Genomic DNA, 26,701 nt, shown 5'->3' with positions numbered 1-26,701 from the left:
CAGGTTCTTATCTACTATTGATGAGTATTTTTCTCTGGAATAATTTAATATCAAAGAATGTGCTTCCTTGAAAGACAGAATAATGGAACCTCCCCTCCAAATAAAAGGTTAATTTTTAATTATAGCAAATTAGTCTCAGCTATTATAGGCCAATAAACTTGATTAACAGTATCCATTAATTCCTTTCCCTCTAAATTACACCCTCTCCGATAATATTATAAGCAGCAGCAGCAATAGTTAGTATGAAAAAGTTTCTCCTTCCCTAATGAAGAATGCTGAGTTCATAACAGATTTTACATGCAGTTTCTTTTGAACGCCTGTGGGTTTTAAAACAGCTCCTTTCTTGTTACCAGGGCTGCTGGTGGTGGTTCAAATGTATCCTAGATATAGATATTTAAGACGTCTCAGCTGGTTCAGAATTCCCAGGAGTTTGTATCTTGTAGTGAAGTGCCTGTTAATATGATGTATGTAATTTGGAGGTAGGGTGGGCAAAGCAAAAGCCGTTTGAAACAGAGGTTTGTCATCTAAAAAAATCATTTTAAACAGTATTTTACATCACCTCAAATCAGGAGTAGGAGGCTGGAAGGGGGGGAAATGCCATTTGGGGATGGAAATACAGCGCCTTTTTTGTGTGCTGAAGTGTGCCAGCTTTTGCAGACAGGCGGAATGCTGCGTGTCAAGGGGTCAGGATCAATCCGGTGCGAGCTGATGAGGCAGGAAGGTGGGGAGGAATGTCAGGAATGTCGCTGTTTGTGTAGGACTCCATTCAGCCGATTGGCGAGCCCGGGGCGCCTGGAGGGTATAAAAGCAGCCAGGCTCCCTGCTTCAGACCCATAGAACAACTCGCCTGCCAGAGAGACGGGCCTGTCGCGAGGCGCGGAGCCGAGGCGCTCGGACACAGCAGGCGGCCTTGGCCAGCGGGCAGGAAACCCAGCGCCACAGCGCGGCCCAGGGGCTCGGGCTCGGGCTCGGACTCGGACTCCCTCCGCCCGCAGGACAGAGCAGCTGAGGAGCCTTTGCGCCGCCTATTGCCGAGCTTGGCCGCACGGATGGGACCCAGCAGCTTCGCCGTGGCGCTGCTCGCCGCGCTCCTCTGCTGGGTAAGTGGCCCCCCGCCCAGGGCAGGACTGGAGGGAGGTTCAGGCGGGGGACGCGGGGAGCCGAAGCGCTGCCAGCCGGGGGCTCCCCTGACCCCCCCTTCCCCCCGTCTCCTTCTCCCTGCAGGAGGTGTCCGGCCAGGACTGCAGCGGGCAGTGCCAATGCGGGGCGGGGCCGCCCCCCGCGTGCCCGGCCGGGGTGAGCCTGGTGCAGGACGGCTGCGGCTGCTGCAGGGTGTGCGCCAAGCAGCTGGGCGAGCTGTGCACCGAGCGGGACCCCTGCGACCACCACAAGGGGCTCTTCTGCGACTTCGGCTCGCCGGCCAACCGCAAGATCGGCGTGTGCACCGGTAAGTGGAGTCCGGGGGGCCCCGGCTTCTCCCCGCTGGGGGGGGGGGGCGGCACTGAGCGGGGAGGGGGCGCAGCACGGGCAAGCCGAGATCTGGGGTGCGAGAGTCCCCTCATGTTGCCCCGTTTAAGAGCCCAGTTCATGCCCACCCCCCCTCTGGCTGCCTTCCACAGGAGAGTGGGCCCTCTCTACAGGGCCCAGCTCCATTGCACTCGGGTGATCTTGTCGTCCAGCCTCTCCCCCCTCCCCCCCCCCCCAGCAGGAGCCATGGAGACTACTGGCTCCACCAGGTCCTGCTGCCTGCCCTCCCCACAGTGGCAGCGTGAGTCGCTGGGCTGCTGCCTATTCTGGAGTGCTTATGCCGGGCTGTCCCTCTCTCCCTGCCTGCAGCTCGGGACGGCGCCCCTTGTGTGTTCGGAGGGATGGTGTACAGGAGCGGGGAGTCCTTCCAGAGCAGCTGCAAGTACCAGTGCACTTGCCTGGACGGGGCAGTGGGGTGCGTGCCCCTGTGCAGCATGGATGTCCGGCTGCCCAGCCCAGACTGCCCTTCCCCCCGAAGAGTCAAGCTCCCCGGGAAGTGCTGCGAGGAATGGGTGTGCAATGAGCTCCGAGAACAGACGGCAGTTGGACCTGCTCTAGCTGGTGAGTTGAGATCTTAATGAATTTTGTTGGCCTCCCAGTGCAATAGATTGAAATACACAGTGCAGTGATGATGATCCTCATGGACCAGATTCAGCCCTGATGTGACTCCAGTGCCTTCAGTGGAATCACACCAAAGACAAATATGATGCCCTACCTCTATGCAGCATTAATACACTAAAAGGATAGCAGCTGCACTATTGCTGTCTGCCACAATCTCATCCTGTTGATCTGTGCTCCACAGCTTACAGACCAGAAGACACTTATGGACCAGATCAAGCAATGATGATGCGTGCCAACTGCCTGGTCCAGACCACGGAATGGAGTGCTTGCTCAAAGACCTGTGGAATGGGCATCTCCACCAGAGTCACCAATGACAATGCCTTCTGCAGACTGGAGAAGCAAAGCAGACTCTGCATGGTCAGACCTTGTGAGGCAGACCTGGAGGAAAACATCAAGGTAAATATCCCATCTAATATACACTTCTAAGGATGTTTCAGCATAGATCCAGTTTTACAGAAGATGTATAGCTCTAACTTAGCCACTTTCAGAACCAAGTAAATATTATACAAGGTCTCATCCCAGTAGTGAATATTTAAGAATTAAGTTATAAATAAATGCACCTATTTTAGCTATTCGATAAATATAATGCCATTTGAACACTATTTAAACTATCTTGTTTGCATGTGAAACCTTCATGAGGATCAGAGTATTAACCTCTTTGCATACGACAGGATGAAATTAATGGATAGAAATATGAATGGGAATTGTACAATCTTTAAAAAAAGGCTTCTAAACTTCTTTCATTTGTTGCCCCACAGAAAGGCAAAAAGTGTATTCGCACCCCCAGAATCTCCAAGCCCATCAAGTTTGAGCTCTCTGGCTGTACCAGTGTGAAGACCTATCGAGCTAAATTCTGTGGGGTCTGCACTGATGGACGTTGCTGCACCCCCCACAGAACAGCCACTCTTCCTGTGGAGTTCAAATGCCCCGATGGTGAGGTCATGAAGAGGAGAATGATGTTCATCAAGACCTGTGCATGCCACTACAACTGCCCTGGAGACAATGACATCTTTGAGTCTCTGTACTACAGAAAGATGTATGGAGACATGGCATAAAGCAGGAGACACTAGGCTCTCAACTTGACCTGATTGGCATCTCATTTTGTAACCATGATTCGATAGCACAAAGTATTTAAATCTGTTTCCAAAAAGTTCAGACTGCTCCATGTGACTAAGACAAACTGTCTTCCAACCCCAAACATTGGTTTGAAGAAGAAAGTAAAATGGCTCATGGGACCACAGCAAAGCACAGCTTCAGAGGACACTGTTCATGGAGTGGTGTTTAGGGAGTACTAGGGGGCATATGCAGGAAGATCAATGTTCCCTTTAGTATGGTAACGTGTGTTCCACCTAGTAGTGCAATTGAAGAAGAGACCCTTAGCATGTTTGCTGACACTGGTTGAGTGACAGCAATGGCTGGAATGTAAATTACCCAGCAAGGTGCTAAGTAAAATGTGTTCTGGTGGTCAGGACTGTAATGTTTCAGCTTTGACACTGATTCAAATGACTTGTTCAAGAAGAATCAGAATCATGTCTATTTGACTGGACAGCTTGTGGCAGTTAATTTGCCTGTAACAAGCTAGATTTTATTAATATTGTAAATACTGTGTGTGTATATATATGTACAGTTATCTAAATTAATTTAAAGTTTTGTGCCTTTGTTAATGCTTTGATACTTTAATGTTAGCTTTTTTTGTCTGTTTTGAAAGAAATAGGTAGGACGTAAAGCTTGTCTGACAATGCATTCAAAGCATGAAATAGATCCTCTAATGGAAATTGTTCAGTTAGGGTGACCAGTGAATCAAACTCAAGACAGAGATTGTTTGCGAAAGATGAGGTGCCTGCATCCTTGGGAAGCATCCATTTGTGTAGTTAAAATATGGTTGCCTCGGCTTTAGTGAACAAATGGCTTTAAGTAAAATGAATGGCTTTTCTGTAGCTGATCAGTTTTTCCACCTGGGAGCATTTGTTTCTTTCTTTGACCGTGGCTGTTTGAACAGTTTGTTATTTGTTGAGAAGTGTGACCAAAAGTTACATGTTTGCACCTTTCTAGTTGAAAATAAAGTATTATATTTTTTATATAAATGACTTGGAATTTCATTTGCCCAACACTACCCCTACTCTCTTCCTACATATTCATCAAAACAAGGGTTTATTTTGTGATATATAAAAAAATCAATGTTTTTGTTAGTGGGGGTTTTTGTGTGGTTTTTTTGTTCCCCAGAAATCAATACACTGAGACTTAAAACTTCATATCTATTCCAACACAAACTTGCCAGCTCATAATCATTGGTAGGTCAGTGAAAGATGGGAGGCCATTTAGTCTTTCAAACTTTAAATAGGGGTCCTGGAATGTTGAACCCAACACTGTTAAGGCACAGCTGGTTCATCAGTAACTAGGGCATGTATATAGCACTAAGTAGCTTTAGACTTCAGCTCTCTAGGTTTTTATGCCATGCTTGTCATAACGTTGCATAGCAGGTGCTGAGATACCATCTATGTAAGCTGTTCAGTGTTACTGGACTTTTTTAATAGTTAAGCACCTAGATTCCTTCTGAGCTAAATTATAGCAAATATTTTTAAAAGCATCATTAAATTGAAACTGTCTAATTTTTGGGGTCAAATCTAGAAGTCTTTACTCTGGTAAAACTTCTATTGAAGAACCAGGGGGATTTCTGTTTGTGAGGACTATAATGTGGCTTATGTGGATAGAGCCCTGCACTGAGATTCAGGAGACCTTGATTCTATTCCTGGTCCTACCTCTGGTCTGCTGGGTGGCCTTGGGCAGGTTACTTCATTGTTGTGCCTCCATTTTCCCCATTGGTAAAATGGGGATACTGATCTCCTTGGTAAAGCACTGTGAGATCAACTGATGAAGGGAGCCAGGTATTAAAAGGTGCATGATAATATCTTAAAACCCATCTTAGGTAAGCAAAACCGAGTAAGTCAAGAGTTGGGCCATCTGTACCCCAAATACTAGCTAGGAACTTCAACCCTGTATTAATTCCTTCATCAAAGTAACATACATTTATACTCTTGTCTAAGAGTAGGAACTTTAAAACCAACTTCAGCATTTGAAGTATTTTCTTGTGTTTCAGATATCTAGGTATTCTCCAATAAGAATCACTTTCAGGAAGCCAAGTTTAGTCCAGCATTTCCCTGGGAAAGATAGACAAGACTGTCAGCTGAAAAAAAGTTTGAGCCTGCATCATGCTGAGCACCTTCAAATGCCCACTGATTTCAGTTGGAACTTGGGTCAACGGACACTGCACCAAGTCTGCATTAATGACAGTCTAACTGGGGTTATCCAAAGCCTGTTGAAGTCAATGAGCCTCTTTCCAGTGAGTCAGTAGACACTGGATAGGGCCCCTGAAGCATTTCTGCTTCCTCCCCAAAATGTGAGGAATTCAGCTGGCTTGAGGAAGTTGTTTTCTGTGCCCATCTGAAATATTTTAGGTATCCTCTGCCTCTAATAGTTCCTCTTGTTCTCCAGTATTTTCCTTGCAGGTTATGAATATGGTGTAGCAGCTCTCTGTTCACTCTGGAAACACTCTATATTCACATAACCAGAAGGACTGTTTCGGCAACCACTGCCTTAGCTCCACCCCACCTCCCCCAATAATAGCAGAGCTGTCATTTCTACCTGAAAAAACAAAAACATACCTGGACTTCAGCCACAGTTATCACTGTAAATGCTCTGTGAATTAGACACTTGAAAAGATAATCACTGTCTAACAGGCAGGGTGATGGAAGTAGTGACCACAGAGGTTTGGTGTTTGACATTGTTAGTGTTCCTAATAAAGTTCAAATTAGGTAAAAATTGATATAAAATACTGTACATGGATGAAAATTCCCTATGTTGTTTCATTTCTAATGAACACTTAATATTGTCACTCGAGGTCATAACTGCCAAAAGTGATGCTGCTTATAAGTTGCTTGACAAGTTGTGGCTCTTCTTTGAAGTATTATGTAAGAAGTCAACAACTTCATGTGTAACTGTAATACACTAAGATCTTCATTTCTCTCACCCCAAGACCAGTCATGACTGCCATTTTGTAACATAGATGGGTGCAGCCACATTAGTAGAGAAACCCAGTATCCTGAATACGTTGTTGCAGGGCCTTATGGGAATGTAATTATGTATTGTATGGTTGTAGCACTTCCTTCCAAAGACACACACATTTTCTGGTATCAAGAAGTCCATGTTTAAAAGATATGGAATCATAAGAGTACACATAGGTAAAAATGTAGGCCTCTCAACCTTAATATTGTTCCCTGCTTTCTGCCCTCGTGCTTATGATTTAGAGATCAGTAAAATCAGAAAGTGACCATAACAGGAATCATGTTCTAGGAATGGGGCAGTAAAAAGGAAATAATTTAAAAAAAATCAGTTTCCATCTAGTTTGCTTCTTCAGAAAGCTCTACCACACGGATTTGCTGTGACAGCATTTTTAAAAAACTTGTTTACTGTATTTAAGTATATTCATTCAAATGAATGTTCTGCTACATTAATACTATAGTAATTAGAATGCCACCACATATCTGACACTGATTTAATGAACACTACTCAGTTAGCCATTAGAAGAAGCAATCTACCTGGCTGCAGACCAGAGTGTCAACTGACTTGTCAAAAAGCATGAGCTCCTTTCCCCATTTCAGTATTTTGTACCATGGGCAACCACGATGCATTTGCATGGTTTGCAGCTCAGCATTCTAACACAATACAGATGCGAACTACAGACATGGATTACATCCCCATCATATGAGGCAAGCATTGTTCTCCAGATGGAATTTTGTCAGATTCCTCATAACTAACAAACATAAAAAAGACGTCCATTAAGAAACTCTTTAAGAATGAGCCACTTTTAATGATCTGTAACCACATAGGAACAAATAAGCTTTTTGAACAGAATCCAGTTGTTTGAATCACAAAGAAAGGGAGTCAATTCAGAAAACTGGTTTTTGGACACGCAGCTAGAAATAGCAAACAGCAGTTAGATCATTTGCATTCCTTCTTGTAGTGTAACATCTTTACCAAACACTGTGCTGAAAGAAAGCACCCTAGCTGTTATGCTAAATATTAAGGTCACAAAACAAGTAAAAGAACAGGAATATTCCATCCCACCATGTAACTTGATCCCACCTTCCTGACTTTGTACCCTATCCCTGAATCCCCAGCTTCTTTAGAAACAAAGCTAAAATGTGGTTTTAACTCATTCATAAGGTACTATACTTTACTTCCATATGGAGGCATATAATTACCCCCCAAAAAATGTCCAGCCAGTTAGGATGAAATACCAATGCAAGGCTTTGCCCCAAAACCAAGGAGAATCTGAGAAAAATAGCTCAGTTAACTTTTTCTGATCCCATTTTCCACTTTTTCCCCTCCTTCTAATTCACATATGCCCATAGATGGAAGTACCAAAACCTACCGCATTCTTACAGTATTTTCAGTCTGACCGGAACCAGGAAATACCAGAAATTTCTTGAGAGAACCTGGTCCCAAAGTGTGCTAAAGCTCTTGACACATTCAACGCTTTAACAGAATTCAGGAACATGATTAATGTTACATCTGCACTAAAAGAATGAAACTGTATTTTTCCTGTATCAGAAGATAACTCTTGGCAATTGGATTTCGATACAGCTGTAATTGTATTGTGGATTGCCCATTAGGTGAGCAGAAGCAGATTGTAGGAATTTAGGAGCAAAATTATAGGATCTGGCCTTTCAGATGCTAATTACACTTTGGCCATGTCTACAATACGAAGTCAAACCATTCCCAAATTGAAACATAGTTGGAGTATGCTCACACTCATCATGCTGACTTGTGTTCTGCATTGTTGCAGTTTTGTCCCTCATCAACACTGGTGTGTTCTAAGCCATTTCAGTCACAGTGCCCTCTGGGTACTTCCTCCATAGTTCCCAGAATATATGCCAGAGGCAGTGAATTCTGGAAGATTTTGAATAGCTTCAGGTGCACTGCAAGACAGAAGGAAGAGGAATATTTAACTGTTTGTGCTATCTCCATTAGCACTGAAATGGTATTTAGATTTGCCAAAAGCAAGTTTAATCTGGTATGGTATATATGCTACTAGAAACACTTGTGTGTAGGGATGCAAGGCATTTTATAATCATTCTAGAAGAACCAAAAGATTCATAGCACTGTGCATTTCTCTGGTGTAGACAAGATTTTAGATTTAGATGTGCCCGCATTTATCACTCAGGCAAAACTGGCTGGGTCAGAGAGAGAAAGGCACTCCAGACATTTGCTTGTCTTTTAAAGTTAATCCTATGAAAGGTAAAGAAAGATTTTTACTAGTTTTCAGCACCTAACGCGAACTTTTTCCTTTTCAGAAAAAAAGTGTAACTGATTTATACAACAGGGGCCAGATCCTTAGATGGATTAGACTACCATAGTTCCAATGAAGTCAGTTGAGCTTCATCAGTTCACACCAGCTGGCCCAAGGTCCTGTTTTTATTTGACTATAACAGAGATATTCTTCTCCGCATCATCTAATACTGTACTTCCACAGCAGGAAAAGACAGAGACTGGCATCTAGTGGACAAGCAGGGTAATACGTTATTGAGATGAACACAAGAATTTGGAGATTTAGCTGAATTACATAGGAAAACACATTGTGAATGGCTAAAATTATAACCTACTAGGCAACTGAGAAGTTGTTGTGGCTGATAAGCAAAAGGTAGTTGTATAGAATTCAGAAAATAAGCCTCTGAAATATTAATATGCTACTCAAGCTTTAACCCTAGAGATATGTGATATCCAGAAAGATGTTAGACATATTATTAAAGAATGATACTGTAATATGCTACAGTGCTAGATATCCCTTTATTTCTCAAGTTACAGTGTGAAAAATCCTGAAGTCTTTACTCAATCCTTCATTAGACAAGGCACCTAATGGCTTCACGTTTAACCGAGTAAGGACTTCAGGATTTGTCCCAATATAATGTACTAGAAGATGTACTAGGATAAAGTCATTTGTTCTCCCCAAACCAAACCCTGTGTTTATTTTTCATTTAGGAACATAGGAATTGCCAGCCTAGACCAGCCCGGTGGTCCATCTAGTCCAAAATCCTGTCTGACAGTGGCCAGTACCAGCTGTTTCAGACAGAGACAGGGTTTTAGTTATGGAATAAGTTATAACTTTGATTCATGCCTTGAAGCACAAGTAGTTCAGATGCCTTTCAGAACTCTTACAGTTTGTTTTGGGTTTTTCTGTTTAAATCCCTTATATTACAACTACGGCTGTTTCTGATATCTATATAAATGGCCAGTCTTTTTTTGAACCCTGATAGACTCTATGCTCAATGATTTATTAGTTAGTTTAGTGTTGGTGACGGGTTCCAGACTGACCACCACAGAGATGGAAGTCCTTTGCTTATTAACAGAGAACAGGTAGGTCACAGCCATGCATGGAGCAAGCTTCCTCACTCTGCTCACCAGAGTGCCTTGCTGAGCAAGAGAGGCTAGGAGTGAGAGGGTGTTCAATCTACATGACAGTTCATTTCTTGGCCTTTCTTCCAAATGTGTTACCAGGTACTGCTGAGTGGAGTGGTGTAGTTTTGTTTTTTTTTTACTGAAGAGCCATAGCATTTTAAGCCAGCATTAAACACCCTGAGAACTTTGGGACAGATTGTGCATGGCCTTACCTGCAGGGCAGAGGAGGACAGAAAGGAGGGCAAATAAGATCATGAACAGCCTCCCCCAACCCACCACATTAAAGTCAGATAGAATTGCAGCCCCTTTTTTTGAGAGAACACATGGACTGTTCTGTCTCTGCTCTCCTAGGTCTCCATCCACAGCATCCCAATGAGGGTAAAGATAGGACAGTGGAAGAGGCAGCCTCATAGGTCTACCCCTCTGACAGTCATCCTCATAGTGTGGAGGTAGGAGCTGCACCCCAGAATAGGGTACAGCTAAGGCTTCTCTGGCACAATGCAGTTCCATGCCTCCCTTTATGATGCTCTGCACATACGCAGCACAACCAAAGCCTTTCTTGCTTTATTTTCATCTCACTAAACATTCTACTCTTGAATTTTCCCCAAAAGCTATTTCAGCCGTGCAGTTCCTTGTTTTCAGTGGCAAAGTACCATTGTTTTGACTTCTCTCCCAAATGTATATTCTCCTGGGTACCATATATGTGAGAAGACACAGTGCAATGGAAATGTGAGCCATTTACAGGGGGGAAAGTAGCACCTGCCCTTTGTTCATTTGCACACATTCTTCTAAGGCTAGATTTGTGCCAAGGTGAAATAGCTATCTGCACCTATATTTGTGACATCTGATATGCCAAGAGCTAATGGAGGCAGTGTTGCAGCTGTGCTGGTCACTGAATATTACAGAGACAAGGTTGGTGAGGTAATATCTTTTGTTGGACCAACTTCAGTTGGTGAGAGACAAGCTTTCAGGCTTAAACAGACCTGAAGAGCTCTGTGTAGCTCAAAAGCTTGTCTCTCTCACTAACTGAATTTGGTCCAATAAAAGATATTACCTCACTCACTGTTTGTTCTCCACAAAGTTTTTTAAAATATACCTTAGATTCGTCAGAACCCATTATACAGATTCTGGAATTTGTGTTTTGTTCACCGGAGGCAGCCAAAGTCTGACCTGTGGGACTAGCACAACTGCATATTACTACAAGAAGATCCAGCTCCGCCCAAGAGAATGAAGAATTACATGCTGGAACCTGAAGTGTCACTTGGCTGCCCTTCCCTGTTAAAGATGAGGGCAAGTGCAATCTGCTCTGTTTTATTTGATGTGAGTATTTAGGTAGCTTACTGCAGCCCTTGGTGGGTCAATATTTGAGCACTTCTGATATACAATGTTGTTCTATATCCTGGGTAATAGAAGTACACTATACTCTAACCTAGTTTTTACTTATTTTCATATTAGCACCTTGATTCAAGGTTAAAGCAATAACTCCCCAAATCCTTAAACTAACACATACTACGTACCTATCACATGTTATATATCTCTTTTCAGTGACCTCTCATTCAAATCTTTTCCTATGATTCGAGAGGTTACAGTTCAGCAGTTTTTCAAATACTACAACAGCGGCTTGTCTTCTTAGATTACACACAAAGAAAAGGAGGACTTGTGGCACCTTAGAGACTACAAGCCTATGCTCAAATAAATTGGTTAGTCTCTAAGGTGCCACAAGTCCTCCTGTTCTTTTTGCGGATACAGATTAACACGGCTGCTACACTGAAACCTTAGATTACACTGACACCTTGTGGTCACTATGGCATATTTGCAAAAGGGCTGAACCATGTTTAGTGCAATGGTTGCACGAAGGTAGCTGAAAACAGCTCAAGACTATTTCTGTTGTCTTCAGTTACACTTGCGCTATTGTGTTCCAAAACACATTTCTAAGTTGCTGTTTCTTGGGTTTTTTAAAAGACATCTAAGTGTAATACGTTGCTTATTCTTCAAGGTGAAACCACGGGTGGAAAATTGTGGACTGAAATATATGAGAATTACACGAATGGCATAAATTAAATGTATAGTTATTAGAAAACACTTTCTAATGGAGTTATCACATACTATTTATTATGAGTGCTAGCTGCATTGGTTATGATAAACCAGAATGCATTGTTTTGTGACATGTACTTTATATTTCACTGCTGTATCTATTTTAGAGCTGCAGAAAATACAGAACCTGCAAATTTCAAAAAATTGTCCACTTAAGGAATCTTCAGAAACCAATTGTTGGTCATTAATAGAGGTTGTTACATCAGATCCCCTATTTTCTAGACTTCTCTGGTGTTCCAAGCTCCCTACAGCGTAAATAGCAGCAGTTGCACCTCTTAGGCCCTCCCCTATGTCCTATATCTTTGAATGCACACACACACCTTTTCTTCTTTGGCAATAGCTCGCAGCAATTTCCCCCCCGTGAATATGCATAAAACTCATCTTAAATAAAGTAGTGTTTATTTACCAAAGAAAATAAAGAGACAACCAGAGTAAAGAGAATTTAAAGAGAGGCAGCCTGGCTGTGTCTGCAAATTTTGCGAGAGTTTAGCTCACCAGATGTTAGGGTTGCCAAGCCTCCAGGATTGTCCTGGAGTCTCCAGGAATTAAAGATTAATCTTTAATTAGATTATGTAATGTGAGGAAATCTCCAGGAATTTTTCCAACCAAAGTTGGTAACACTAAGGCTAAGAAAGGTCTGAAATAAAAGCTTTAAACAGTACCTTCAACATCTCTGCAAACAGTTCTTCCCCCAACTTTCTGCAAGAGAGAAGATACACGTTTGGACACTGTCCCCTCCATGGGTGTGATACCTCAGCATCTGGCATTGCAACAGTGTCCTCGATTAATGTAAGTCACACCTCTTTCTTATTGGCTAGTTTACAACTTCAAATGAACTTCTGAGTAAACCACTTACTGGGAAATTTATTTCTCTCTGGGTTTCCTCTAGATACATAGATCACAATTCATGTCTCCTTTGTATAGCCCTTACTTTTTTTATGTATGTATGTATTTATTGCCTTCTAAAACCAGAGCTACTCCTGACCCTGGGCACCAGTTCCAAAATCCTCTCTAACTTTGGGAAAATTAAGATACCAACTTCTTGCTTGGGTCCATCTCTCTGAAATGAGTATGAACTTATGCATCTGTAATGGGCAAAGACTGGTGCTGAGAAAATACATAACCATTATGTTCCTGCACCTCAGTTTACTTCTGAGGCAGCACAGGCCAGAGTTCTATCTTTGCAGGGTTTGGGGTTGTTTTTTTTAAGGATTCCTCAAGGATACAGTATGCAAAACCCTGAATACAGGTGTTAGTAAGCTGCTAGTCATATTCATACAATTTCTTATTGAACAAACATTTAATTCTTACACAAACAGTATTTGGCATATTTTTGAATAACTTTAAAAAACTACAAGATGGTAGACCTGTGTGTTCTCTATAGTCTCCCCCACTTTGTTGCTGTTGCAATTTTTAGTACACACAGACCTCCACAGATGATTTCTCAGTCTCTGTGGTGAGATCCTGAGGAGAACATCAGCCTCAGCTCCCCTCCAAACACATTAGAATTGCCTGAGCAAAACAGTCTGAACATCCTGACAGCCAGCAGCAATTCCAGGACCTGAGCGAATAGTTGACTGTCTCACTAGCGAGACTGGTGACAGGCTACAGATTCCCTAAATCAGGGGTGGCCAACCTGTGGCTCCAGAGCCACATGCGGCTCTTCAGAAATTAATATGCGGCTCCTTGTATAGGCACCGACTCCAGGGCTGGAGCTACAGGTGCCAACTTTCCAATGTGCCGGGGGGTGCTCACTGCTCAACCCCTGGCTCTGCCACAGGCCCTGCCCACACTCCACACTCTCCCCTGACCTGCAGTGGCCTTGGTCCTCTCCCTCCCCACCACCAGAGTCTCCTGCATGCCACAAAACAGGTGATTGGGAGGTGTGAGAAGCGCTGATTGGCGGGGCTGCCAGTGGGCAGGAGGTCCTGGGAGCTGGGGGGGAGCTAATGAGGGGCTGCTGACATATTACTGTGGCTCTTTGGCTATGTACATTGGTAAATTCTGGCTCCTTCTCAGGCTCAGGTAGTCCAAGCGCTGTGGCATAATCTTTCACAGAACACATCTCTTGATCTTGCCATCAATCAGCTGCTGAGTCCACAGGTCTGTCTCCCACTTCCATATTTGTAACCATTTCCCCCTGAGCTCGGATTGTCTCAGCTGTCAGAGAGTGAAGGTATTGAGTCTGCAAGTCTGCTTGCTTTTAATAGAACCTTTCAGTGAAGAAGACTCCAACAGCCAGTGAGAATGTATACGCAAAAAGAAAAGGAGTACTTGTGGCACCTTAGAGACTAGCATAAGCTTTCGTGAGCTACAGCACACAAGTACTCCTTTTCTTTTTGCGAATACAGACTAACACGGCTGTTACTCTGAAACCTGAGCATGTACAGTAATAATTACTACACCCCTCCCCTAGGTGTCTCTCAATCCTTCTAACTAAGGATATGTCTACACTTATCATGGATCCACATTGCGGCGATCGATCTACCAGGGTCGTTTTAATGGGTCTAGCGAAGACCCGCTAAATCGACCGCAGATCACTCTCCCATCAACTCCGGTACTCTACTGGAATGAGAAGCATAAGGTAAGTCAACAGGAGAGTTTCTCCTGTTGATCCAGCATGGTGTAGACACCACAATAAGTGGACCTAAGCTACATCAACTCTAGTTACGTTATTTACGTAGCTGGATTTGCATAACTTAGGTCAACTTACCCCATAGTGTAGACCTGCCCTCAATTACCTACCCTGGTCTTTGCAGGTGTGCACTGTACAGCGATGCAAGAGTTAACTAACATTCCTATCTCCGCCCCACTGCTTCTCTCCCTTTCTTGCATATGGGTTACACCCCAATCCAACACCCCTCTACCACCTTGAACTTTTATTTAGATCCCCATCCAGACTTCTTGACAGAGGCTCATCCTATTCAAAACATGCCTGTCTGCCTGCAATATTATCTCAGCTTCCTTAGTAGCCAGAAGTGTTAATAGTCAAAATTATTAATTCTTTAAATTTAAAGCCAACGATTCTGGCTAGAATTTGTCTCCTGTTATGATATGTGAGGAGTTCACACCTCTTACAGTCATTGTGGCTGAAAACTAAGGACATCTGTGCTCCAGTTTACATTGCCTAAACTTTGACACTAAAGACACATCTGCACTAGCATAGCATCAGGGCTGGGAGACTAGGTTACAGAACAGTTATGATCCAATGATTAAAAATATTCCTTTGTCGAGTGTTCTTAAATCATATATCCCTGATCTGTTCAAGCCTATAACATAAATTAGGGACACACTTAGATCCTCTATACTACAACACAGAATTGCTAATAAATGGATTGTAATGCTGTTCCTTGGATATGCCTAGTACCATGGAGTATGTAATGTTATATACAGTGTTACTTTAAAAAAAAAATGAGGCTCCTCTGTCTCTCAAAGCACATCTCTCATCTGAAAAAGGCTTAGAACATTAGTACATAAGAACGGCCATAATGGGTCAGACCAAAGGTCCATCCAGCCCAGTATCCTGTCTTCCAACAGTGGCCAATGCCAGGTGCCCCAGAAGGAATGAACAGAACAGGTAACCATCAAGTGATCCATCCCCTGTCGCCCATTCCCAGCTTCTGGCAAATAGAGGCTAGAGACACCATCCCTGCCCACCCTGGCTAATAGCTATCGATGGACCTACCCTCTGTGAATTTATCTAGTTCTTTTTTGAACCCTATTATAGTCTGGGCCTTCACAACATCCACTGACAAAGAGTTCCACAGACTTTGTGACTTTGTGTTGTGTGAAGAAATACTTCCTTTTATTTGTTTTAAACCTGCTGCCTATACATTTCATTTGGTGACCTCTAGTTCTTGTGTTATGAGAAGGAGTAAATAACACCATACCAACATAACCTCTTCCAGTCTTTTCCTTTTCTGCTTCCAGTTGCTATATGCTTCTAGAGAGGTTGCTGGCCCTTCTGGTCAAAAGCAATGATGGTACCTTTCAATTAAATCCTGGCCAGACTGAAGTCAGTGGCAAAAAATACTGTTTGTTTGGGGAGGAGAGGGCAGGATTTTACCTATTAAATGACACATCAGTGCTCAAAGATGACTACTACCATGCACTTGCACAGTGCCTTAATCAGCATCATTCTCTCTGTTGCCTGGGGTACAGTATCTCTGGCAGTGAGAAAAATTTGAGAGATGGCACTAGAATGGCACAAGAATTTACATGGAGCACAAAAGAAATGGTGAAACCAGAGGTGAGAAATTTCTGGGGTATTTTCACAAGAACCAAGCCAGAGATTTTTCAATTATGGGAGCAGAGGAAAAAACCCTACACTTTTCTTATTTCAAGTCATACATGTCAGAGTTCAAATTGGGCAAGTGGATTGTAGTTAAAATGAGAAGGATGTCAAAGTCGAACAAAGTTTATTTAATTGTAAGTAGTATAATTTTAGAGTTACGTATCTCTTTCAGAGGGAATACTACAGGAGAGCTCTTGAGTTATGAGGTGCCAGCACAGATATACAAAACTCACATTTACAAAGGTCAGAGTAATTCACTAGTAGCCTCTAAATATGGAAAGAAAAAACAGGAGAGTGAAAAAGGAGGAGAAACTGAAGGGAAAGAAAGGAGGAAAGAACAAAAGGAGGCTCACTATATTTAAAACCTTGTTTTGAATTACCAAGCTATAAATGGAGCTATAAATATGATTCAGACAAAGTTGGCCTTCAGGAAGAGCTCCCGAAGCTTGGTGTCCTGTTTCCTACTCTGGGAAGTTGCAGAAGGAGCAGATTGGATGTGGGGCTGGAGGAAAGAATTTTTGTGGGGTTTAGGAGATCCATAATTAATTGATGGGTTGGGGTGTGAGTAGCTGTTTGGCCAATAGTTTTGCTCAAAAGAAGGGGGGATGGAAAAAGTCAAAACATTTTGTTTTGATATTTTCAAAACAATGTGTTTCAGTTTTTTGTTTCAAAAATGACATTTGGAAATTTAGCTAGATTTAGCTAAAAATGAAAAGGGTAAAATAACCACTCACAGTGAAACAAAGTTGTTTTGTTTCTAGTCAAATTAAATGTTTCATTTGACCCGATCTTGTTTGTTTTTTGGCTTAGCTACTGAACCAAAAAAAATCCATTATTCGCCCAGTTCTAGTTACATGATAAGCGAAGCTCCACTACAAATGCTTAGTGGAGTGGACCACATTTGTCTGCATGCATTTAAGGTAGAGCTTAAGCCCTGAAATGATAACATGCTCTTTGATGGTAGTGGATGAGTACATAGATACGTAGATTCAAAAAGGAGATTTAAAAAAATCTTGGGGTTACCAGTACTGTGTAAGCACACCATGAATGCCCTCTGTTTCAAGAAGGCACTTTTCTTATTCTGTTAATTTTAAACTGTTTATATTTTACATCACAAGCTAAAACTAGGAACCATTTTACTCACCTGGGTATCTTTGCCCTTAGAGCATCCTACATAGAAGGGAAAACAGCAGCAAACTGAGCTTTATATATCTGGAGAAGGATGCTGTGATCCTTGAACTTTGACCCAGGCATTAAAGCATGATGGGAAACGTAGTGCATTATTTTAGCAGTCTGGTGAGGTCCCTAGGGATTCCCCCTTAGGTCCGAGGAATCCTCAGGAAGCCAGTTATGCTAGGTTCTGCTAAAATGATCACCAGTGAAAAAGTCAATCATTTTAAACTGTCATCTTTAGGTTTCAGGGTTAATGGCCCACTAAGATAAAAGGGCTAATGTTTCTGGCTATTTGCAGTCTACAGACAATATTGCTGTGTTGTTTACATTCAGATCACATTGGGAAGGTTCTCTTCACAATTAGAAGGACTTGAAACTCTTTTTTAAAAGAAAGCTACGATTCTGGAGCACAGTTCTGTAGCTCTTGTGGGCCGACTTCACAGTCACAAAAGGGGGTTACATTTATTGTAATTTGTGCCCTGTTGAGGGAGAAATTTACAGACAAACAGTAGAGAATTTTCTTTTCTTTTAAAACTTTGTCATCCAAATTTTGTTGTAATGAAATGTTAGATCCATGTTGATCTTGACAATCCATTACTGTGTGGGCCCCTTACTGAATGAGGGAGGCAACCTAGTGACAGAGGATGTGGAAAAAGCTAATGTACTCAATGCTTTTTTTGCCTCTGTTTTCACTAACAAGGTCAGCTCCCAGACTGCTGCGCTGGGCATCACAAAATGGGGAAGAGATGGCCAGCCCTCTGTGGAGATAGAGGTGGTTAGGGACTATTTAGAAAAGCTGGACGTGCACAAGTCCATGGGGCCGGACGAGTTGCATCCGAGAGTGCTGAAGGAATTGGCGGCTGTGATTGCAGAGCCATTGGCCATTATCTTTGAAAACTCGTGGCGAACCGGGGAAGTCCCGGATGACTGGAAAAAGGCTAATGTAGTGCCAATCTTTAAAAAAGGGAAGAAGGAGGATCCTGGGAACTAGAGGCCAGTCAGCCTCACTTCAGTCCCTGGAAAAATCATGGAGCAGGTCCTCAAAGAATCAATCCTGAAGCACTTGCATGAGAGGAAAGTGATCAGGAACAGCCAGCATGGATTCACCAAGGGAAGGTCATGCCTGACTAATCTAATCGCCTTTTATGATGAGATTACTGGTTCTGTGGATGAAGGGAAAGCAGTGGATGTATTGTTTCTTGACTTTAGCAAAGCTTTTGACACGGTCTCCCACAGTATTCTTGTCAGCAAGTTAAGGAAGTATGGGCTGGATGAATGCACTACAAGGTGGGTAGAAAGCTGGCTAGATTGTCGGGCTCAACGGGTAGTGATCAATGGCTCCATATCTAGTTGGCAGCCGGTATCAAGTGGAGTACCCCAAGGGTCGGTCCTGGGGCCGGTTTTGTTCAATATCTTCATAAATGATCTGGAGGATGGTGTGGATTGCACTCTCAGCAAATTTGCGGATGATACTAAACTGGGAGGAGTGGTAGATACGCTGGAGGGCAGGGATAGGATACAGAAAGACCTAGACAAATTGGAGGATTGGGCCAAAAGAAATCTGATGAGGTTCAATAAGGATAAGTGCAGGGTCCTGCACTTAGGACGGAAGAACCCAATGCACAGCTACAGACTAGGGACCGAATGGCTAGGCAGCAGTTCTGCGGAAAAGGACCTAGGGGTGACAGTGGACGAGAAGCTGGATATGAGTCAGCAGTGTGCCCTTGTTGCCAAGAAGGCCAACGGCATTTTGGGATGTATAAGTAGGGGCATAGCGAGCAGATCGAGGGACGTGATCGTTCCCCTCTATTCGACATTGGTGAGGCCTCATCTGGAGTACTGTGTCCAGTTTTGGGCCCCACACTTCAAGAAGGATGTGGATAAATTGGAGAGAGTCCAGCGAAGGGCAACAAAAATGATTAGGGGACTGGAACACATGAGTTATGAGGAGAGGCTGAGGGAGCTGGGATTGTTTAGCCTGCAGAAGAGAAGAATGAGGGGGGATTTGATAGCTGCTTTTAACTACCTGAAAGGGGGTTCCAAAGAGGATGGCTCTAGACTGTTCTCAATGGTAGCAGATGACAGAATGAGGAGTAATGGTCTCAAGTTGCAGTGGGGGAGGTTTAGATTGGATATTAGGAAAAACTTTTTCACTAAGAGGGTGGTGAAACACTGGAATGCGTTACCTAGGGAGGTGGTAGAATCTCCTTCCTTAGAGGTTTTTAAGGTCAGGCTTGACAAAGCCTTGGCTGGGATGATTTAACTGGGAATTGGTCCTGCTTCGAGCAGGGGGTTGGACTAGATGACCTTCTGGGGTCCCTTCCAACCCTGATATTCTATGATTCTATGATTACATTTATTCATTTGAATTTTAAAGAATTTTAATACAATTTGTATTTTTCCATACTACTGACAGTGACATTCCCAGATGAAAAGTATATCTCTGTTACTCAGGATTATCAAGTCTGTTAGCCAACATATTTCAGTCTGGTTGCTAAAGCACTTGCCATTGACATTCAAAAGTAGGATGCTCACATTCTGTTGGGAGCTGTTTAGTTTTAAAGTTTTATCATATATTTTTTCCTCAGGGTCCAATGTGATACATATTATTAAAACAACCACATTAGAAAAGTTAGCCACTAAAGTTGCCATATTAAATTGTCAAATAAAACAATTCCCTGTACTGATCATTTGTATTCCCTCATTAGCTCATAGCTCCTGTATGAAGTTGAGGGGTCTGAGGCTAAACAGCCCTTGGGTAATATGACCATTTTAGGAAGCAACCTCTTGCTAATGTCTGCTTTGTATTACAGGTGAGACTTTCAAAGCCACCTGGAGGGGCTGGGTTGACAAATCCATTGAAGCTTGGTGTCCAAATCCACTAGGCATCTTTGAAAATCTCACCCAATGTGTTTATTTAGATGATTTTTTCCTTTATAATTCAATTTTTTTTTACTACCTGTGAAAAATTCTATTTAGAAAGGGACTTTCCCAGTCCTTGATCCATATCCCCTCATCTGCCCCTGAAGGGGAATTCTGGGATGTCATGGAGAGAGTTAAGGGGTCTGATAGGTAGTTCACATTTTCACACTGCTCCTCCACAGAAATTTGGTGCATGACTTGAAAGAGTGGGTAGGGGACAGTGATCCACTCCCAGGAGAAGACCCTTGATTTACCCCATGCCCCAAAGCTAAATCTCTTGTACAGGAAAGAGAAGGAAGATGGTGTGTCTAAAGAATTGCATCTGACAGCAACCAGACTTAATTTGCTAATACTAAGCGACTTAAAAACAAGCAGACTTTCAGGTCTTCTCATACTTTGTAAAGAAGCAATTTTTCCCCTTACAGGCCATCTTTAAAAAATTCAGTTTGTGGTAGTATGGTATTAAGGCAATAGTCATGTTTTATTTAACACTTTGAGTAGCAAGAGAAGAACTGAAACTGGTTTTATTTTGAGTTTATTGGCAAAGTCTTCATGGAGGCTTTTTCGTACCCCAGCATCCTTTGCAGCAACAAAACTAATTTTATTAGTCTCGTGTAGACAAATGGAAGTTTTGATGATGCTCACTATAGTTATTCTTGTCCTGTCATAATTCCAAGAACCCATAAAATGTTCTGCTATTTAAGTGCAAAACCTAAGATGATAAAACTAGAAAGTTGCTGAGGAAAATTTAGGCTAGGGAGTACTAGAGGAGCACTGACTGTTGCATCAAATTCCTATTTCAGAATTCAGCAGCTGTAGGAAACTTCTCAGTGCAAAAAACCCTGTATTTATGCAGTTACGTTTGCATAGTTCAAGTAAATACTAATTTGGCAAGTTGCACACATTGTCTCATTTCCATTTTCCTGGTTACAGGAATGGAGGCCCACCCCTGCTGTAAAATATTTCACACAAAAACCTAAATTAAAAGAATATTGTTAAAAGTTGCCAAGTCAAGCAATCAAATTCTCAAGGTTAATTCAGCCCCCTTGGGCGTCTGCAGTACGATGCACTCTTTCATTACATGATCACATACAACTATTTTCCACAGAACCATTCAGAGCACAGAATGGACAGTGCTCATTTAATGAAGACAGCTGTTCAAGATTTTGTTTTCTCCTGGTTCAATGCATGGTCCTATGTTTTATCCAGTGTACTTCTAAACCCTGCTCTGAAGACAGAATTATTCATTTCCCCATGTGTTTTTCTACAGCACTCATTACTACAGTATTCAAGTGCTTCATGGTCATTAAGGAATTTATTTTCACACCTCCCTTGGAAGCTTAGGGGTGTTATTATCCCCATTTTATAGCTGGAGCACTGAGGTAGAGCAGGGGCCAGGTCCATGCCACTTCCCCCAACTCCCATTGGCCAGGAATGGTGAACCGCGGCCACTGGGAGCTGCAGGCAGCCGTGCAAATGTAAACAAATGGTCTGGTGGCCCGCCGATGGCCTGCCCTATCGGGCCACAGGTTGCCCACCACTGCTCTGTGTGGACCTGCTCTGGAAAGGGATGACACACGTTTCACCTGATGTCACACATTTGCTGATGTCAGAGGCATGGTGAGATTCAGAAATCCTAGGTTCCATTCCAGGCTCTAAAGGAGTGTGTCCTCTAGTGCAGTGGTTCTCAACCAGGAGTCCAGGGTCTCTTGCAAGGCCACGAGCAGGTTTCAGGGGGGCCACTGAGAATGGCTAGCATTCTACTCTCCAGGGCCCAGGGCAGAAAGCCAAACCCCACTGCATGGGACTGCAGCCCAGAGCCCCACCACCCAGGATCAAAGCCAAAGCCTGAGTAACTTAGCTTTGCAGTGCCCCCTGTGGGGTGGGGCCCCAGTTACCCTGCTTGCTATTCCCTAACGTCAGCCCTGGCGTTTACATGCAGAAAAACAGTTGTGGCAGAGGTGGGCCGTGGAGCTTTTATTGCAGGTTGGGGTGGGAGAGGGCCTCAGAAAGAAAAAGGTTGAGAACCCCTGTCTAGTGGACGGATTCTCCTATCCATTTCCCCCTCCCCCCAAACTTGACCCCCATTTGCCACTCCAACCTGTCCCAGTCCTGTCTCTTCCCCAGCCTACCTACTTGCCCTAATCCCAGTTTCCATTCCCCAGACTTCTCATCCTAGTCCTTGTCTCTTTCCCCAGCCAGTTCTAGACTCTCCCAAGAGGCTTGCTGAGTCCCAGTCCCCTACCCACTCCCAGTTTCTTTCCCCTCCTACACCTAGTCCCAATCTCTCCCACTCCACACAGCTCTTTGTCTGATCTCAGTATTCCTCCCACACATTTCTCCCACCCTCCACTCTGGTTCAGGTTCCTTGCCCAACCAGTTCCAATCTCCTCTCCTTCCTCAGCTTCCCAGCCCAGCCTCCTCTCCCATCTCCTCTCCCAGAGCTGCAGGAAAGCTGACAGGTGTGGAGTTGCCCACGGTTCAGAGACAGCCCTTAGGGGAAGATCTATTAATAGGGATTTTCTATGTTCTAGTAAAGAGGAGAGGACAGAAGTTGATAAACTACAGATAGAAGCTGAAGAGAAACAGGCTTGTTTATACTCTGGTTATATGTTTATGGAGAAATTCTTGGTCATAAAATTGTCTATACTAGGATATAAGGTATATTTTATCCTAGTGTGGCTATGCCCCATAAAGACTAGATACCACTTTTTTAAATAGACTCAGACTCTGCTGTAATCTGACCCTGTCAAGGAGTAGATCCATATATTGGAGTTTCTATTTGAGTGCCCAAGGTATCTGGCATAAAAAAAGGAAACAAACTGCAACAGCCTATGCTTTTTATTTGTCGAAGTTGATGTTACGCTAAATAATACTATCATGGTCATGATGCAATGTTGCTGCAACACACTTGCACTTCACACAGTGAAACTACTTTAAGAGAATGTTATGCTTGTGACAGAAGAGATCAAGAAAATACACACAGTGAAAGGAGAAACAGTTTAGGGGCCTGATCCAGTTCTACTGAAGTCACTGGAAAAGCTTTCATTGACTTCAATGGGCTTTGGCTCAAGCCCCCCTACATTTCTAAGCTAAACATAGCTATGCCATGCTGAAAAGGGGTTCAGGAAAAAAAAAAATCAGCCTTGCATGTTAGTGTGGGGGAAGATCATCTTTCATTATTAATGAAAATGAAAGCAATGGTCTTCTGAGCAATGGTATTTTCCCCCCAAAAAATGTCAGTTCTTCAAAAGGACAAATTCATTCCACCAAATCGAAAAAACACCTTGAACTTTTAAGAAAGCAAAATGTATTAATCAAATCTAAGTTCATCTGGAGTGAGATAATTCTCCAAAATTGTCCTAAGATATTATTTAATGTCTTATTATACATATACTCTGAAGCACCACATCCCTGCAGTCACAGAACACGTGTGTAACATGCACATTTCTCTTTAGTTCCTGGTCCACTACAGGATAATAACCTACTACTGCAACCAGTTATAAAAGATATTGTTTTAGCTAGAGGCCTGTGCCATGGTGCTGAAAGTCTTCCCCTACTGATGACCCATTTGGGGGTGGATGCCATTACCCATGCAATATAGCTTTATGCGGCATATTGCATGATATTTTAATAGCACAATGCTCAAAATCTAATTCACTAGATGTGAATGTCTAATTCACTCACTATTTCACTGCCCCCACCCCCCAAGAAGCCAGAATTAAAAGGAACCATTGTGTACGTTACATTAATCAGGATTTTAATGGCTTTCCAGGACGTTTACATACTTGCCAATTATCTCTATTTTTGATCAAAATATTGATAGTTATCCCTCCCTTATAAACTTCTTCCACTCCAATGTAATTAAAAAGATTTAGAAGGTTCCATTCATTTTCTCCTCAGTGTTTCTGTATATAAAGTTCAAATGCCAGCAGATCAGCTTTAATAACAGACACAATTCTACCGCATTCAAGTGGGAGTAAGACCAACAGAAGCTGTCTTCCTGTGTTATACTTAGTCCATCAAATATCCCTGAGATACGAATGTGGCACAGATTCTGACCATTCTGAGAATTGGAAAAATGCTCTCAGTAAGTGTTCCAGCTCATTTAAAGACTTTTTTCCTGTAGATAAAATAGTGTATTTACAAAATTATTTGTGAAATAGACAAATTTCACTCCATGGGAAAAGTTGGTAAATATGTTTTTAACTGTAAAATATCAGACACTGGCTGTTTTCTGTCTTGGTAGAAGCTGAGTCCAGTGAGAAGTTCTACATCTCTGACCCGGGCTGTATGAAACCTCATTCGCTCTTCAACCCACAAAAAGTCATGTTTGTGTCTCTGTTGGGGTAGAGAAACGAGAGAAAAATTAGGGATCTTCTGAAGAATTCTGTTTCAAGGTTTACACATACAATATGCTAGTGGAAAGCTGTTTTGTAGAAGTTAAGGCAACAAATTTTCACAAAACATAACCAAGAAGTTGAAGAGATCAGTGGATATTAAGCATTTACAAATATAACTAAACATAGCACCTGATCTTGTTTTCACAATTTCATAGATTCCAAGGCCAGAAGGGACCATTGTGATCTGGTCTGACCTCCTGAATAACTAAGGCCATAGGACTTCCCCAAAATAATTCCTAGAGCAGCTCTTTTAGAAGAACATCCAATCTTGATTTAAAAGTTGTCAATCATAGAGAATCCACCAGTTAAAAATGTATGCCTTATTTCCAGTCTGTATTTGTCTAGCTTCAACTTTCAGCCATTGGATCATGTTATACCTTTCTCAGCCAGACTGAAGAGCCCGTTATCAAATATTAAAAATAAAAGTTAAAATTGGCTGTCTTATATAAAAGGCAATATTAATTTAGCAAAGTGATCCTGTAAACTCAAAATGCAACTGATTTTAACCTATTGAGTTATAAAAATGTGGAATCCAGTGGCAGGGGAGGTAATCAGGTCAACAGCAATGGATTTGTGTGTCAACTATTGTGATTTGGTGTTGATACTATAGCGGTCTCTGTTTAAGTGTCATGATGATTCTCTCACTTTATTGTGTTTCAAACCCACAGCTCTAACCCAACCACTCTTTACAGTTCAAAAGAGCAAAGCACACAACACAGCTACTTTCACACATAAATGGATATACCACACTTCTATGTAAATTAAATTGTTTAATCTCACTCTAGGACACCATGATAAAATACTTCAAAAGACTTTATAGCCATTAACTAATTTCCCACTGCTCTGTCTGCAGTGCGAGCCAAGCCTGGCTTCAGATATATACATGGAGCTGAACAAAGGTTACTTACTGCACAGCTTTCACTGTTGTCTGGCCTGTGTGGTACAATGAAAGATAAGGCATCTAAAGCCCCTTCACACTGCAAGGGGGTCTGGGAAATATTTTTACAACTTGTCAGCACAATGAAGTAGTGAGTTGGAACCAGAACTTCTGGGTCACGGGTTAATCTGAAATGCAAAGAGGTGGCGTTTTAGATCTACTTCCTCTAAAACTATCAAATTAAAGTAGCGCAAAGGACACATGGCACAATGACACCTGGTGTACTTTAGCAAACGGTTTTATTAACCTCCTTGGCCCAAGAGAAACCTTCAGAAGCTTAGCACTAGAATATGCCATTAGAATACTTTGAGCTTTGAGGAGCATTCTAGATTGCTGTCACACAAGCAGAGTTTGGCTGGCTTGATGGTCTGAAGAGTAGGTCTAGTGATGGTCTCAAAAAGGGAAAACCATGATTCATCATAAAAATAGGCGAGAATCTAAAGTAGATTACTGGCAGAGTTCAGAGCTCTGGCTCATTTAAAGGAACGCCCAGCTCATCTGTTGTTTTGAACCAATCTTGCCAACTATAAGAAAATAGCAAATCTTTACAGAGAAGTCTATCAATAGAACTTAGCCCGTTACTCTGAATCAGGAAGGAATCAGACTACCAAGGACAATGGGCTCCTTCCATTGCTCCTGTTTCCTCCAGTACTGGAAGCAGCCTCGTGGAGTTTTAGGTATAATCCCATTCTTACAGCTGCCACAGTTCCCAGGTGGACCTAACGTACAGGGTTTGTGATTCCATACTTCTGGGGTGTTTTTTTCTTTTTACCTTCTCTTTTGTTGGGCTCCAAACACATCACTTTAAAGCTACGTGACTGGCTACACATTAGCTGATGTATCCTGCCAGGAGCCCCTCTTGGGAGATAATTTTTTTTGGCAACTAGTGTCATAGTTATTATGAAATGATTAAAAAAAAAAGGAAAGAAAAAAATCAGCATTAGAAAGGAGAAAATTCCCACCTCTTCACTTTTTCTGGAGTATCGTACAGCCCATTGGAGTCATAATCGAACACAGGGCCACTGACTACATTGACACCATTTCTTGCCAGAGTGTATTTTGGCAGCAGGACATCATAGAAATAGTTCCATAACACTGGAATACAATATGTTAGTGGAAAATGTTATGTCGGGGGAGAATTTTTGAAAATAATTGCACCGTGTATTTATCAGTATACAGACAGCTATGATGAAGATAGAAGAAAGATGTTTATTGTTAGTCTCCAAGGTTCTCCTCATGCCTCTGAGAGACTGATGTCCCAGTTAAGAGTGAGCC

General features: G+C 42.5%; 2 protein-coding genes across 5 annotated transcripts in view; one reads left to right on the top strand and one right to left on the bottom strand.

Moving 5' to 3' along the window:
* Nucleotides 1–829: 829 nt before the first annotated feature.
* CCN2 (cellular communication network factor 2) lies at nucleotides 830–4,232 on the top strand. Its single transcript, XM_073337341.2, has 5 exons — nucleotides 830–1,100; nucleotides 1,225–1,447; nucleotides 1,837–2,088; nucleotides 2,330–2,544; nucleotides 2,907–4,232. Exons 1-5 carry the CDS (start codon nucleotides 1,050–1,052, stop codon nucleotides 3,201–3,203), a joined length of 1,038 nt encoding a protein of 345 aa, XP_073193442.1. The 5' UTR covers nucleotides 830–1,049; the 3' UTR covers nucleotides 3,204–4,232.
* Nucleotides 4,233–22,912: 18,680 nt separating this feature from the next.
* The window catches only part of ENPP1 (ectonucleotide pyrophosphatase/phosphodiesterase 1), a 71,266-nt gene continuing 67,477 nt past the window's right edge, over nucleotides 22,913–26,701 (bottom strand). For 3 of the 4 annotated variants that reach the window (XM_073337337.2, XM_073337335.2, XM_073337336.2), the window contains 3 exons: nucleotides 26,389–26,521; nucleotides 25,398–25,554; nucleotides 22,913–24,427 (listed from right to left, as the gene is read on the bottom strand). In XM_073337337.2, the coding sequence (XP_073193438.1) occupies nucleotides 24,260–24,427; nucleotides 25,398–25,554; nucleotides 26,389–26,521 (458 nt within the window). In that variant the 3' untranslated portion in view covers nucleotides 22,913–24,259. Of the gene's footprint in view, nucleotides 24,428–25,397; nucleotides 25,555–26,388; nucleotides 26,522–26,701 lie in introns of those variants that run through there. The other variant, XM_073337338.2, reaches the window with a different exon arrangement.

Source organism: Lepidochelys kempii, chromosome 3 (assembly GCF_965140285.1).
Source record: "Lepidochelys kempii isolate rLepKem1 chromosome 3, rLepKem1.hap1, whole genome shotgun sequence".
Classification (NCBI taxonomy): Eukaryota; Metazoa; Chordata; order Testudines; family Cheloniidae; genus Lepidochelys; species Lepidochelys kempii.
This window is presented reverse-complemented; position numbering and strand designations above follow the sequence as displayed.